Source organism: Psittacula echo, assembly GCF_963264785.1.
Source record: "Psittacula echo genome assembly, chromosome: 4".
Taxonomy (NCBI): domain Eukaryota; kingdom Metazoa; phylum Chordata; class Aves; order Psittaciformes; family Psittacidae; genus Psittacula; species Psittacula echo.
In genome coordinates this window covers 61,834,092-61,850,268 of record NC_137738.1, presented here as the reverse complement: position 1 = coordinate 61,850,268, position 16,177 = coordinate 61,834,092, and the positions used below count along the sequence as shown (strand labels likewise).

The window sequence follows — 16,177 nt, the reverse complement described above, 5'->3', positions numbered from 1 at the left end:
CACAAAGTTACAGACAGTGGCAAAGAAGTGTAATGCCCTGTTCAGTCACACCACCCATGGGCACAAGTGAAGCAGCTGATGGGCTGTGTTGAGCAGCTGATCGAAGGGAATGACTACTTCAGTTTTTATTTCCTGGAATTACATTTCAAGGGTCCAGTTTCACATGAAGTACTTCCTTCATTAAGTGTGAGATGAAGATTTCTCATCACACTTAACACACATTTGTGCTTTGAGGAAGGAAAGCATAGTGTAAGTAAATCATGTAATGTCGCTCATGCTTTCCCAAATGCTGCAAATGCTTTGTTAAAGGCTCACCATTTTAAAAGTCCCCCACAACTATTTGAAACATGTCTGGAAGAGTGAACTTAATGGAGTAGTCCCTGGAGAAAGTATTCCTACACAGATGTGGCATAAGGGTGTTCAAACCTGTATTTGGGTACAGAGAAACAGAGTCTGAGGCTGAACAATGCTACATAGCAACACCTCCCACTGACAAGTTCTAATAGCTGCTACTCCTTGCTTCAGGAAGGCAAGTCACAAAGACCCTGCCTTCACGCCAGCAAGTCTGAACACTTCAGCACTGGCAAGCAGGGAGAAATCCTCTCCTCCAGATGCCAGGGCAGAAATCTCACCCATTCAGACAGAATCACACACTATCTTTCACACCCCGCCCCCCCCCCAGCTCATTCAATCCCTCATTGCCTCAGACCATACAAAAAATCTGATAACAGTGTGGGGCTAAAGATTATAGCCCATCAAAGCAAAACATCTTATTTATTGTGGCATTGGCACAGACCCAAGTATAAGACCACCAGCGGCCCCACGGACAGCTCTGGCAGTCAGCCAACAGCCACTGTAAGAGCAGCTCTTACCACCAGTTTTTGTATTCCTATATACAGCAGGAACCAGAAGCCAGGAGAAGTAATAGAGAACGATTACGACTACATAGCAAATCCACGGGATCTGAGTTTCTTTTCTTTAGAGGGGAATCCTCATCAATCTTCTTTAAGCCTTTTAAATTAGCTTCAAAGCAATCCTGCGTGGGTTGCGAAGCTTGATTAATACAGAACTGGACAGGGGCCAAAGTTACTCAGCACAGTAAAAATTCATGCAGGTAAAACCCAGAAAGGAGAACAGTCATTTGCAAAAGTACTGTGAAAATAATCAAGAAACCTTTTAGAAGAAATTGTTTTACAACCCACCCACTGGCACAAAAAGCAGCCTCATGCTGATAGAGGCAATATGCCAGGAGATGGTCTTCCAGAAGAAATGCCTCCTTACTAAGTTCAGCTGCTTAGCTCCAACTGATTGCAGGGAGGTGTATCACAGGCTAGTGGGAGGAAGGAGGGGAAGGCAAGAGAAAAATATAGCTGAAAGTTCAGAAATCCTGCAAGACTGATATGTGCTTTTAAATCACACTTTTCTACATTCGTTAAAAGGCAGCATTCCCTCTGCGTAAAGCATTAGAAGTAAATGGGATGCAATGAGACTCCCTCTGTACTCTTGCAACGTGGATGACTTCTTGCTTCTTCTCTAAATGTTTATCCTCTGCCCCTTTCAGCAGCAGAATTAGCATCTGTCACATCATTTTCATTTCTTTTATCAATTTGCCTTAGAGAAAACTTAGTGTACAGTGCAGAGACAGCCAGATATCAGATAGGTAACATTTACCTTTTGAGCTAAATATACATTGTAGTCATGTGAAACAGAAAAGTGTCCCAGGAGCCTCTGAAAGATACAGTCTCCTTACCTCTGTGCTTACGTATTCGAGAAATTATTATTACGTAGTATAGCATGAGATAAGCAAAGTATTGTCTCAATAGGAGGATCACACTGTTATAAATAAAAACATAAATAACAGGTGCTGGCTAGTGCAATTTCTTTCATTAAATCAAGCTTTACTTCATTGAGAAAACCGCTCTGGCAGGAGTCAACTCACTGTAACAGTGTGTAAGCATTAGAAAGTAAACACTACTCATCTTTACCATGCTGGGTATCAGCTCAAGCTGTAGTGAGAAACACTACAAGAAGAAAAATGTAGAAGTAACTTACCATGGAGTAAGCAAGGGGAGAACTTAGCTTACACAAGTTACTCCACAACAACTATTCTTATTTATGATTTTGTGCTGTTATAGGTGCATACATCTAATTCAACATAGTGAGAAAAAGATATATTCACCTCAAACAGTAACTGTCTCACTCAGCTTTTCTGTTTCTGGCTTTGTCTTGCTCAACACTGGCTTGGTTACCTCAACCCAGCCCTGCTTTAGAGCTCTTGCAAGCTTCAAAAAGATTGTACCATCCACTGTTGGCTTTTCTCCCTTATGCAGAGACATCTACATAGTTCAGGGTGTTCAAATTTCACCTGTAAACCTGTATCCAAAAATTCTTGCATAGAACAAATTCAATCTTGACACTGGTAGTGTCAAGTGCCCAGCTTGTGTCAATGCCCCAAAAGGACCCACATATTCAACTTAACATTGCCAAGATGCTTTTCAATCCCTAGACAATTTCAGAGCACTCTGCTCTCTCTTCCTTAGAGTATCATAGCATGTTTATAGGTATCAAGTTGGTTACCCAAAACCGGAGGTGCTCTAAATCACTAAATGCCTACAAAAACTCTACATGTGACTAGTACAATATTGAAAAAATAGCTGATACATTTCATTCAGAGGGCTGGAGCACCTCTCCTATGAAGACAGGCTGAGAGAGCTGGGCTTCTTCAGCCTGGTGAAGACAAGGCTGCAGGGAGACATTAGAGAGCCTTTCAGTACCTAAAGGGGGCCTGAAAGAAAGCGTGAGAGGGACTTTTTACAAGGGCATGTAGTGACAGGACAAGGGCAAATGGTTTTAAACTGAAAGAGGGTCAATTGAGATTAGATATTAGGAAGAAGTTCTTCCCTGTGAGGGTGGTGAGACACTGGCACAGGCTGCCCAGAGAAGCTGTGGCTGCCCCATCCCTGGCAGCGTTCAAGGCCAGTTTGGACAGGGCTTTGAGCAACCTGGTCTAGTGGAAGGTGTCTCTGCCTGTGGCAGGGGGTTGGAACTGAATGATCTTTAACGTCCCTTCCAACCCAAACCATTCTATGGCTCCTTCTTTTTGGTTTGAAAAGAAACAAAGATCACCTACACTGGATAATACATCTTTCAAAATCAGTCCTAGATCACTTACCCCGTGAATATTTATTCTGAAGAACTTACTGAAATAAACAGGTCACATAAAAGCATTATGAAGCACTTCCTGTGTGGTTTCTCACTCACATTGCAGCTATAAATAATTTATTTTCTGAGATTTCAGCTTGAATTTAAAGTTACCCCTTTGTGTCCCTACATCATTAAAACACTAAAATGTCACCAGCAAGAAAAAAAAGACCCTTGAGAATGGTCAAGGATAAACTAAAGTACTAAAATCCTAGAAAATATTTGGGTTGCTAGCTTAGAAGACAGTAACCAAGGATTCAGATGCCACTGATTTCAACATTTGTGTCTGCTGACCACCTCCTTGCTGAGAGACAGAATTTCAGGCTCATCTATTGTTTTCAGATTTGCAGCACTCATTTTACAACAAAGAAAAATCACCCAGTGAGTAGCAAGAAGAATAAAAGAATTATGAGAATGAATTTCTATGACACTGTTGTAACAATACTTAGGGAAAAATTTAAACCAAAACTAGTATAAAACAACCCAGTAAAAATTCCAAGTGACGGCATAATTTCCAGACAAACATGATAAGCAGGACTTTAAGCTACCTCATAACAGGAACACAAAAATGTTTGCTCATGCATCCCTATAATACTATTGGAAGAGGGAGGAGAAAAATGAGCAAAAGAGGAATGCCTTTTCTTTTTAAAGCCGTAAGACTAAGGACAGCTTGCAACAATCTTAGGCAAAATGTGAACAATTCAACAAACTTGTATCAGACATAAGGAATTCAAGTACTAATAAATCAACAGATCAAATGTCTAATGATCTCAAGTCAACTAGAGTGAGTGCTAACATTTCAAAACCCACCAGTATTAGAAAGAAAAAGTTAAGGATGTTCCTATTGGTAAAAGATTGCCTGATTTTAGGCATTCTACCATAATGCTTTGAAGCTTTTCTGCATCTTTGTCTATTTTTATATGCTAGCAGTGATCTCTGTGCACTACTACTTTCAAAAATAATTGACAAATTGGCTGAAAAGCAAGCACTTCGGGGAACTGTCAGGAAGAATTTATATACCAATTCTTCCCTGTCTGTGAGAACAGCAAGCCAGAACTAAGGAAATCATCTATTTCTTTATATCATTCATCTACACAGTTGAAAAACTAGTTACTATGAATAATAGTGATATTTCTAAGAGGCTTCCCTTGTCCCATAAATTTCCTGAGAGATGTCTCAAGGACAGGGCAGAAATAATTAATCTTAGGATAGATTATATTCTATCAGGACCTCTGGGTAGTGTTGATAAAATCAAATCAACTGCTAAATGAAGATGCAAACTACATTACCTTGAATAATAAATACTGCACACTGATGACTTCGTACTGGATCATAAGCAGACAAAAGCCCACAGGAAAAAAAGCTCTCAGAATTAGAGGATGAACTGTTTCTGGGTATAAAGTGAACAGCCGCCTGGCTTTCTGTTTCTTTGGAAAAAAAATCTTTCAGAATGCCCCAAGATCTTATAATTTTTAATTTTTTATTACTTCTGATCTTATACTGAGAGCATAAAATACTGAAGTCTCCTGAACGATCCTACTCATATGTGGTCCACTTACACAAGTTCACAACTCCATCTCTGGATACTTATCAAAGCACTTGGTGTTCAAATTTTCCTCTCTCTTCACCAGTGAATGACAATTTAAGAAAAACTAACCTACCAAATCTGTCTAGATAAAAACCTATTGACTATGCGTTATTCCTCCTTTCACCTGCGGAGGAATAACCCCGTATGCCAGTACAGGCTGGGGGCTGGCCTGCTGGAAAGCAGCTCTGCAGAGAGGGACCTGAGAGTTCCTGGTGGACAACAAGTTGTCCATGAGCCAGCAGCAGTGTCTCCTGTGGCCAAGGTGGCCTGGGCTGCATTAGGAAGAGCACTGCTAGCAAGTCAAGGGAGGTAATCTCTACTGGCCCTGGTGACAGCTCACCCGGAGTACTACGTCCATTTCTGGGCTCCTCAGTACAAGAGACATGGAGCTCCTAAAGCAAGTCCAGCAAAGAGCCACTAGAATGACTAAGGGTCTGGAGCATCTCTCATATGAGGAAAGGCTGAGGGAGCTGAACCTTTTCAGCCTAGAGAGGTTAATATGCATACTTTTCCAAGGCAATCACGTTCACAGTGAAAGCAAGAGTTGTAGCTTCAGTTTATAGGACATGCTGTTATTTGCTTCGCTTTTTTCCTTTAAACTGCAGTCTGCTCCAAGCAGTGGCCACACAGCCTCATTTACTTTGCAGAGGTTCCTGGTCCTGTCCTATGAACAACCTAGTTACACTAAGTCTGAAACAAGTCTATGTAAAATCTCATCAACATTTGAAATTGCTGTTTTCCACTCTCAACTCTATCAATCTCTTTTCCACCATGATGATGAATGTTAATTAACATCATCATAAAAAATCCTAATCCACCAAGCAGCTTTGGCCCTGGGTGAAGACAGAAAGTATAATTCATTGTGCTGCGTGATATATATGTGTCCGAAGTTTATTTGCATTTTTCATTAGTTTTAAATATTACCAATTCTAATTTGTCTCCTGTATGTAGTAAATGAGTAGTTATCAAGTTATCATTAATCTTCCAAAATTGACTTATTTTGCTGTTCTGCTTTCAAGCTGTGGTTGGCAAGGGCCCTGTGATGGCCTGCATTTCTGTGCTATCCAGCACACTGGTGAATGTAGTCCATGACTAAAACTCCGAAGTGCTACAATAATGCAAGTGCATATAAAAGCACCAACCTTCTACTTTGTTATCCATAGGCTCCTGTACTATGTTAAACCTCTTTGGATCAGTTGCATGTCAAGCTTAATAGATGACTGCACAAACCAGTTACCAACTTGTGTGCACTGGAGGCCTGCAATTCTGAAACACAAAACCTCCCAGATCTGCCAGAGCCATTTCTATCCTGAAAACACCCCAGTCCCCTGATAGCCTACAAAGACACCATTCAGAATGAGAGATGCATTCCATGTAAAGTATTTAAATGGAATATGGAGCTGCTGGGAAGCTTAATTGCTAACAGGAAACACTGAGATGCTGCAGAAAAGGGGGAACAACAGCGTGCTTTTTGGAATGCATAACAAAGGGAAGGTAAAACTACCTGAAAAAGTAAAATGCAATCCAGTAACACCAGAAATGTAGCATACTATACTCTGACAGGTGCAATCACATACAGTCAGAGAACAATTGACTAAAAAATAATTCAGAGAAGTATTTTGGGAGATACAGTACATGCCAAACTGAACTTACATGAACAATGAATTGTTAAGGAAAAGGCAAACCCTAGAGTGGGACATCTAAGCCAAAGTCTCAACCACAAGACATATGAAATAACTCTTTCTGCTGTATGCAGCATTTGCAAAGCCTCAGCTAGAGTGCTGTGCTTAGTTTAAACCATGGCACATCATGCACTGAGCATCTAAAGAGACTCCAGTGAGAGAAAAAAGAGTGATAGAAGGCCCAGACAATACAATCCATTTAAAAAAACAGAGTGCAGGAGTTTTCTTATATATTTTTAGTCTAAAGGAAAAAAATTGCAAGCACATAACAGTGACAATCTCTAAATATGCACAAGTCTGCCGTAACTAGAAGAGAATAACCCGTCTTCCATGTCTGTGAGGGACACTAAGCAATTCAACTGCAGCAAGGGAATTTAGGTGAGACCTTGTGCTTGTGAAACCCTGCTCCATGCAAAAGCTTTCTAACAGTAAATACAGCGGGACACCAGAACAGATTGCCTAGGGAGACTGAAGGTTTTTAAGCACAAGGCAGACAAAAGCCAATGAGGCTTTTTTTTTTCTGTACAGGCAAAGTCACCTGCCACTGTGCTCAGGACAGATCAGTATCCTCTAGCCATGGTAGACACGATGCCCATATTGTCACCACCTCCAACCACATTCAGGAACTATAGTTTCTTCTCTTTCCCTGTTTTTCTGTCTTTCGGTTACTACAGCAGTTCTTCTACAGGTTTTTTAATTCACAGCTGCCACCACCTGCTGGGTAATAACAGCTGGTTTCTGTCTTGCAGGAAAAGCCAATATCCTACCTCCTGGACTATAACACATTCCCTGCTTTGGAAACCTAATGACTCTTCAACAGACTTACACGACTCTCCCAGCACAGTGCTGAAAAAGGCAACCAGGAAAGTCTGGTTGTCTTGGTGGCCTTGTAAAGGAATTCAATGCTTTTTGCTGCTAGATCAATGGCTCGAATGCTGGCCCACACCAGTGATGACTGACAACTGCAGTCATCTAATAATCTTTTGCCAGTGGTGTGAATAAAACCAATGATTGTAGCCCCAGAGCATCTGTCCTCAGTGAAACATTATCATCACAGTTTAACACTCTCCCTGCTAGGCTCTATGAGGCAAAGTAATGGGTGAGCAGATGGACAGACAAATTCCCACACTCTCAGAGAAGCACTCTCATTCTGAACAATGCTGGCATGCTGAAGCTTGACATTTAGCCTCAGAAAAGGGACAGAGAAAATAAAAGTGGCAGCTACCACTTCTTTCTTTAGTGTGCTGACGGAATTAGTCATTCAATCTGCACTATACAGGACACACAAATACCACACTGATCAAAAGACAGTGTTTTCTCAGCATGTAATACTACCAGAGAGATTGAGACTGGGGGCTTTTTACTGATACTGAAGTTTTATGAACTGTTACTTGTCTAAGATGTTAATAACTGGTGTGATTAAGTTTTTAAATCACATCTGAAGATCGAACTCGGAGGATCAGCAAAAAGAGGAATAGCAAACCACTGTCATTAGAACAGCAAACCATCAAAACATCCCCAGTGTAACCTCATCAAACCATGGACAAATTTCATTCTGAATCTTTCAGCTCCTGTAGAATGGAGCTAATAATACTCACTACCTTTGAGAAATAACACCAATATCTTACAAAAAAGGGAGAAGAAAAGTTGAAAGAAGATTCCCAATGAGAATCATTACATGGAATTCTTACTTATTTTGTAAGAGAGTTAATTAAAATAGTAACGTGTTCATGGTTAATTACTGGAGGTGAGATCAATCACAGGAGTGAATATGAAAGCTGAAGAAAAAAAGAGAAGGGAAGAAGTCTCCAGTGATTTGTTTAGAAAGAGGAACAAGAACCAAGCATTTTCACTACAACAACAGTCTCATTTTAATCTCTGTATCAGTAAAGAATCTACCTACAGAGATTCCTGAAAGCTTAAACACTTTCATTTAAGGTGCCTTGAGTGAATGGCCTTTAAGATCTTTTTCCTGATAGGAAATATATTTCACCATTTATTGTAAGAATGAAAAGTATTTTTTTAATTCACAATTAAAAATTGAATAATTTAAGACATGGGAAGATGTAAAACAATCCTTTAAGCTCCATCAGAATTGCATTAGCTCCTGTTTAAAACTCCTGTGTGTAAAAAGGGAGTTCACACTACACTATGTTCAATGGTTATGGCTCTGTTTTATTCCATGTTATTTCTCCTTGTGTTTTAAGGAATTCTGAGATAGCAATGGAGCACAGAATGCAGCTTGAGATCAAGCATACCAACTAATATCTCCATCCACTAGAAAAGTGAAAAACAAACCATTGTAAGTTCAAAAAAAAAGTTCTACTGAGTAAGGCGTAAGAATTATATTTCATTATGAGTTTTAGTTAAACTACTAAGCAATTACTTCTCTCATAGGCTTAAAACATGTCTTGAGCACTAAGGTCCTACAGACTAACATTTTAAGAAGCTTTTCAATTCCTTGCACACTTCACAGAAAAATAAGCAATCTAGTACTAAAAGCTTGGAACTAGTGAATCACAAAGCCTGTATGACAATCCAAATGAACTCAGAGACCGGTATTTTAGTATTATCCCCCATACAGTGTGGTCTGGTATTGAGCCAATTCTTCCAAAGAGCAGTTCTGTACTCTCTCATCCCAAACCACATTTCCATTGTTCTGAATTCTGCTGAACAAAAGCTCCCAACATCCTAAACTATGCAACAATCCCCTGTGGTATGGAAGAAAGGGAGAAAGCAATACCAGACATTTAGACCTTAAAACAGGGTTTGAACTGTATTGGCGAAAAAAACAATGCAAAGTCCTATCACTTCATCCTCTTACTTTGAATAGAGAGATCTGGTTCCTACTCCAGACACTTAAGGAATACCATGGTCTGTGAGAATTACTGGTAAGAATTATGTGAAGTGTACTGGATGGAGCTCCTTAAATATAATCAGTGTAGAACCAACTGCTACTCATCTGCTCAGGCAGAAGGATTTAAAAGTTCAAGAGCACATAAGGTCATTATGGGAAATTCTTCACTTGATACTCTTCTAGACATGTATGGAAGTCCTTCACAATGCCAATTTTCCCCCTTAAAATTACATGTACTCTGGTTGCAAATATGTAACATATTTAATATACAATCTTTCGGCTTTCAAGAAATTCAGGGCTTTAAAATTAGGGGACTACATTTCCAGTCAGTGCTTTTTCAGTGACCTGCAATTAGAAGAGGTAACAGCAGATTAAAGTGGTGTTTGTAACAAGCACATGCCATGGGTGTAAGATGCTAAACTCACATAGGCAAACAGCCAATAATGCCACAGCTGTCACTGTGATTTTGTTGATGTCCTCCAGAGCAAGACTGTTGCCTTGGTGCCAAAACCACAGCCACTGCCAAAACACTGGCAGAGATCAGAGCTGAAGACTTCAGTCTTCTTCCCAGGAGTTCCGATCCAAGCAGCTAAAAGCTCACTGTCCTCCTTCAAAAGAGCAGGTGTCTGCCACACTGTGGCAACAACTAAAAATTGGTGCATTCTATGATTTGTTCACATTCCTTCCTCCCCCCCAATATTCCTTCATTTTCTTCCTTACTGCAATGTGGAACCACAAGGAAATAAAAGGAATAAAACAGAAACAAACAACACTTATTTTCCCCAAGTATTAATTCTACCCTCCCATCCTGTAAGATCAAGACAGGATTGAAACTCCAAATACTGTTAGAAGCAAGGAAGTACCATTCCTTTTGGCTGTGCTGGATTCTCAGAAGAGGGAAGAAAATGACGCCAGAAAAACTTACTCCCCTGAAGGCAAGGCAAGTCTTTGTCTGCGTTCAGAATTAATGTAAAAAGTCCATGCCTTTCCTCTCTGGTATGAGAATGCTTTTTCTCAACAGAGACAGTCAAAGCTACTGAATTTCTTTCCAAACTCCAGTGATTTATTCATATACACATAGACAAGGAAAATAAACAACATTAAGACTATCACTACAGCCATACTGAAAAAACAATGATAATAGCAGCTCTTGCATTGCTAAGCAGGTTGAACTTAGTACATCTTTCACAGGACACTGCCCTCCTCTGCTGCTCTCTGTTACTTTTTTATCTTATTGAGGGAATTTAATGCTCATGGAATGACACCAGCATTGGAGAGATCCAGGAATAGCGTGGGCAGATGCTGTGCACAAGTTTCTCCCACAGCTCTGCCAATCAGCCTCAAGCCTGACTCATCTGCTTTCAGCATTGTGTTTTCCTGAAACAGTGTTTTTTTTTTGTGTGCCAAACTGTATGGTGTAGAGTTCCACCAGGCATTAAAATGACTGTAGACAAATTTTTCCTATCATGACTCATAACTTGAAATCAGGGCTGTAAGGGCTTGAAGATGGGGGTAAAAGACTGAGCAATAAGCCAGTAAACTTCTCATGAAAATTAATTTACCTATAAAAATACCTTCGGCAAAAGAAAGAGTAGAAAATTAATCCCAGGTGTCCCCCCTGAAGAATATCCTTCTTGTCCTTCTTTCATCTCTGCAACAGTATCTAAACAGCAGCTGCTTCTGAATCAAACTAAGTTGTAAAACTAAGCCGTGTTATGAATTTCACCGTTCTTCTGCAAGGGCTACCCTGAAATGCATCTGTCAATAGCAACATCTGTTTTTGGTTCATCTCAAACTATTTTAAGGGCAGTACTGGAAGGTATTCAAAGAATGGCAAAAGGAGCCAAACAACATTTTTATTGTTGCAATTTCAACACTTACACAAGCCTGCATATCAGCCTAAAAGTAGGTGAGTTGTGAGCCAGGCCAGAAGACTGTTCATCCACGATTAAGTGTCACTGTGAGGTGTTAATATGGAGAGGTATGCAAGAACTTAGTTTGCAACTTTGTGAAGATACAAAATAAAGGCTCTTTATTTAAAGAAGCATTTGTATTATTGATGCAGCAAACAGCTTATGGCAAGTGCCATTTTCAAGTTCCTGTAAAAGTCTTTTTTCCTCCTGTAAAACCCAGCCCAGGCCATATCCTAAAAAAGTTTGTCATTGTGATGGATGGAAGCGTGCATGGAAGCAAAGACAAATTTCAAGGAGCCTTTGGCAGAGGAAAAGTTATTAACACAACTTAACATATCATTTAACAAAAGTAGCCAGGATAGATTTTTGATGTGGCAAGCATTTTAAACAGAGTGACTTTTTCATGAAGGTCACAGAGTCTTCCAAGGTAAGGGCATATGCACAAGCTATTGCATAGTAAGTTAGACTCTGTACTTCCATGGTGTCACATAGAGCCAACAACCTACAGGCATGCTCTTACCCTGGTGTAAATGCCAGGTATGTTGAAACATCTCTCCCTTCAGTGTAAGCTAAGTTGGCTATTTTGCTCTTGAGCTGTCAAAGTGTAAGAACTTAACCTCAGGTATTACAAAGCAGCTGCTCTACCATAAATTTATTTAGTGTAGTAAACTTCATTACTGGTCCCCACTTGCACTGCACAGCATCTATGAAACACTGCAAAGTGGATCCAAAAGAGCAAGAAACAGGCACTGTGGCAATTTCCAATTGCCATTAATTCAGGTTTCATATACACATGACACCTTACACCTCAGTTCAAATCTTCTTAAGTCTGTTATTTTCAAGGACTGCTAAAGAACAACTCATTAAAGTTTCATATATGCTACACAAAGCTAGGAAGATAGCTAGCCTTAGCAGGTATTTATTCAGGTATGTGTGAATAAAGGAAGAACCTTGGCAGGAGACCTGTCTTTCCTAAAGGACACAGATCAGAACAGAGCCAGCAACGTTTTTCTTTACTGCTTAGTAATTCTAATGGAAATTAAAATTAAGAAATAAATTCCACAGTGGTGTTCACTCTCCTGTAATCAGCAATCTTTGCCTATTCTCAGTATATTTCTTGCACTCTTAACTTTTGGGTTTCTTTCATAATTTCCCACAATGTTGCCTGAGTTTTGCAATGGCTATGCAAGGCTTTCATCTAGGTTGACAGCCATTTATAAGCTGCTTTGGTAAGCTGCCATTTCCCTTTCTCTCCTCCAAGAAGCAGCAACATCAGGGGTCCAAGTGGGACCCCACAAATGGAAATGAGGACTGGCAGAAGTGGGCAGCACTGGCAGACTGAGTTACTTATAAATGTAACCAGGCAGCCCCAGCTCCGGCTCTGACAAACTGCCTTTTTCACAGCTCAGCTGAGATGTTTTCGTTTATTTGAATGATAAGGGAAACTAATTTCCAAGATGTCGCCACATTGAGATGATTTGTTGATAAAAGGCAACACTGGATGAGTGGAGAGCCAAGACTGCTTTTCATAAGCACTGATCCCAGAGTAACCACATGGATTGCATTTCTCTAGAGCTGGTACTGAACAGGAGTGAGTAAGGAGAAAACCAGAAACAGTGATATTGACTTCCACTGCATTACAGCCTAGCGGTGAAGCTCTGCCAGTGATTTACAAAGCGAAGGCTTCCAAGGGCATACCAACAGCATGTGGCCTCCTTGAAATTATTTGTATTATTCTTCTACTTTACATCATTTTAGCATGTAATTGATTTAAACATAAAATGAGATTTTGTTTTTCCAGACATTTCATAAAATTTGATTTACTATAAAAATACATTATTTCTAATTTATGGCTACCCCTTCTAAACTCTTTTTAATTACATGGGTATTTGTGTTCCATTATTATCCTTCTGAGTCTGATGGCAGTATTACAAATGTACCAAGTTCTTTCCTAAAGAGAATGCTGTTTTCTTTCTCTTTTTCAGCTTACTGTACCCTGAAGTTATCCTGAGGAAGTCCCTTAATGAATTAAGGAAAAGCAGCAGAAACACATTCTCTGTGAGAACATTTCCAGCAAACTGTCCTCTACAACACTTTTATTTCTGTCTGGAGACATAGAGACAAACAGATGGGACTGTTTACAACCACCTCGTGCACACATACTACTGTCGTTATGCTTTTAGAGAATCTGTCCTGTATATGTTCCAGAAGCAAAATTAAAAATAAGAGATTAAGAGAAATATCTAACCTCCTTTCAAAGACTCCAAGTCATGCTGTCACACTGTTGCTTATCTATCTCCCTAGGTCATTTCACCTTTTTCCTGCCGAAGCTTATTTAAGTTCCAGTTTATGCACTGGATCTTGTTATACCTTTGTGTATAGAAAGAAAAATCCTCTATTCCACTCTTAATTTACAGATGCAAAATCCTACATATAAAATAATTAATCCACTATTCAATATTTCGTCTATAAATTGCAGGTATTAAATATGCTAGGCACCACAGTATGATAACTGTTTTTCTAGACCCCTTATTATTTTGGTTGAGTCACCATCACTGGAGATATTAAAAGACATGTGGATGTGGCACTTAGGGATATGGTTTAGTGGTGGAGTAGGCAGTGTTGTCTTAGTGTTTGGACTTGATGATCATAAAGGTCTTTTCCAACCTACATGATTATATGATTTCAACAAATTTCTACAAACCCTAAGACACACTTCTCGTAACTGTAGATGTAGCTTATAGCCTTCCAGGGATTACAAAGGGAGCTCTGGGATATCCAATGACACAACCTACCTGATTTCAGATTTTGAAGTGGGATAAATCCCTCCCTGATTCCCAGATGTCTCACCCACACTTGGTTATACTGAAATGCAGATTATGATAATGAGACCATTTAATAAGCAGCTCACATCATTATAAATCAGTAGCCTGCCGTCCTTGTTATCTGACAGTCTTTGTTAACTCTAAGTACTTTATCAGTAAAGATTTTATTCTCTAGGTTTCTGAGGAGTTTCCTGAATGGTATTAGACCTTGCTAGGAAAGACTTCACTCATTTCTCTCCATGTTCACATCTCTCAGAACCAGGCTGTAAATGATCCATGTCTGTAATTTTAACTCCATTTGTGCAAACTTTTAAATGTGGGGGCCTTTGTTTTATCAGGGCAAAAAGTCACTAACTGCTTCATGGGGTTTTATATTAGAAATATTAATTATATATATGTACGTATGTATTTAAAATTGCTTTTACCTTTTGCTCCTTGTTCTAGTTGTTCCAGCACTGCAAGAAAATGGTCTAATCCTGCTCTTATGACAATCAAAGTGAGCTTCTTCAAGTGTAACTGCACTGATGCATTAATGAACACAACACACTGGCACTGGAGGAAAGGTGGACTCAAAACCTTTTGAGTAAGAACTCAAAATTCTTACACAGCATGCAGGAATATGATTTTTCTGTTCACACCACTAGATATTCTCCTAATTTTCTTTCAAATAATCATGGTTAAGTCCTCAAACACAGAGTGTTTCATGTATTGCTGTCACTTTCAACAGTGGGCCACAGAATACTTTGGAACTGCTGGGAAGATGACTGGCTAATCCAAGCTTCCTCCATTTCTCCACTGCCTCTTAAGTCTTGCCCTATGACACACTTGCTTATGGCAGCCATGCCAAGTTGCCCTGGAAAAAGCATGGAAAAGCAGCTGCCTGATGTTAAAACAAATATCAAAGAATACCATAATATGGGAAAAAAAAGTAGAGAACATATTGTCTCATGATGTAAGGAAAGTGAGGATTGAGTCTGCCTTGGTTACTTACAGTGACATCTTCCAATCTCTCTAGTTAAGAGTTGGTAGAATTCCGTCAAAGTGAGAACAGACCTCAAACCAGGTGCTAATTAAAGCACTCTCATCCTTAGCCAAGTGCATTTTCTTAAACTCTTGCATAAGTGATTACAGCAAGACAGCAGGATTCATGTTTATTACCTGAATTGTCTGGTAAACTGAAGGATCAAATCCTTTCACAGTCACCTCCCGAAAAACTCTTGGCTCCAGTTCCTCTTTGGTCAGATCACAGTGATATATAATACCTAAAATAGAGTGCAAGGTTGTCAGCTTAGCGTATGTCTATCGTTAAAAGGATGCTGATTTAAGTGCTGTGATGGAGTAATGAATGGCAAAGGTAACTTGGCAAGGTGAAGAACAGTAGCTCTAGACACATTCTTTCAGTTAGTATATAATTTAACACATACATATATGCACTTCATCTAGGCAGGGTGCAAAGGCTTTCTGTACAGAAGGAATAACTCTCTGTCCCCATATAAAGCCAGCTATCCAAAGTGGCTAAAGCAAAATGGAAAAAATACTTGTTTTCATAAAGTTACACAGCACTTATTGTAAATGATGATGTTGGAAGAAATAAACAGGAAGTCTGTTTTGAAACATCTCCTCTGGAGCCACCATACTGAGACTAAATATATCAAGAATTTCATTCAGGTCAACATTTTTCTCTTTATGATAAAATATTTTGAAAATACGATTCAAACAGACCACCGGATAATGGAAAAAGCTAAACATCCACTTGAAATTGTAGCAGACTAGCACAGGTTACCTGTGTAACTGAACAGAATTTGGTCTCATGCAATTTATTTCACAACCTGATCCTGCAGGTTTGAAGGCAACTTGACTTGCGTGAGTTGCACCCATGATTTCCAAAGGATTGTGCGCATGAGAAAATTTATGTATATAAGCAGTATAAGATTTCTAGGTTGCAGCAGAGGCAGAATCACAGAGACTGCACCAATCTAGATATTAAACAGACATGTAATTAGCCAAGAAGAATTTTGTATTTAGACTATGAATTATATTTCCTGTCATTTAACCTTAACAGCATTTGAGCATAAACACATAGGGTAACATTTTACAAAATCCTAATATTC

The 16,177-nt window shown here is 39.4% G+C and overlaps 1 protein-coding gene across 1 annotated transcript in view; it reads right to left on the bottom strand.

Annotated features, from left to right (window-relative positions):
- The window catches only part of PREP (prolyl endopeptidase), a 96,099-nt gene that overhangs the window by 23,012 nt on the left and 56,910 nt on the right, over positions 1–16,177 (bottom strand). Inside the window, exon 10 of the mRNA XM_080614902.1 lies at positions 15,225–15,328. Within this exon, the coding sequence (XP_080471028.1) occupies positions 15,225–15,328 (104 nt within the window). The remainder of the gene's footprint in view (positions 1–15,224; positions 15,329–16,177) is intronic.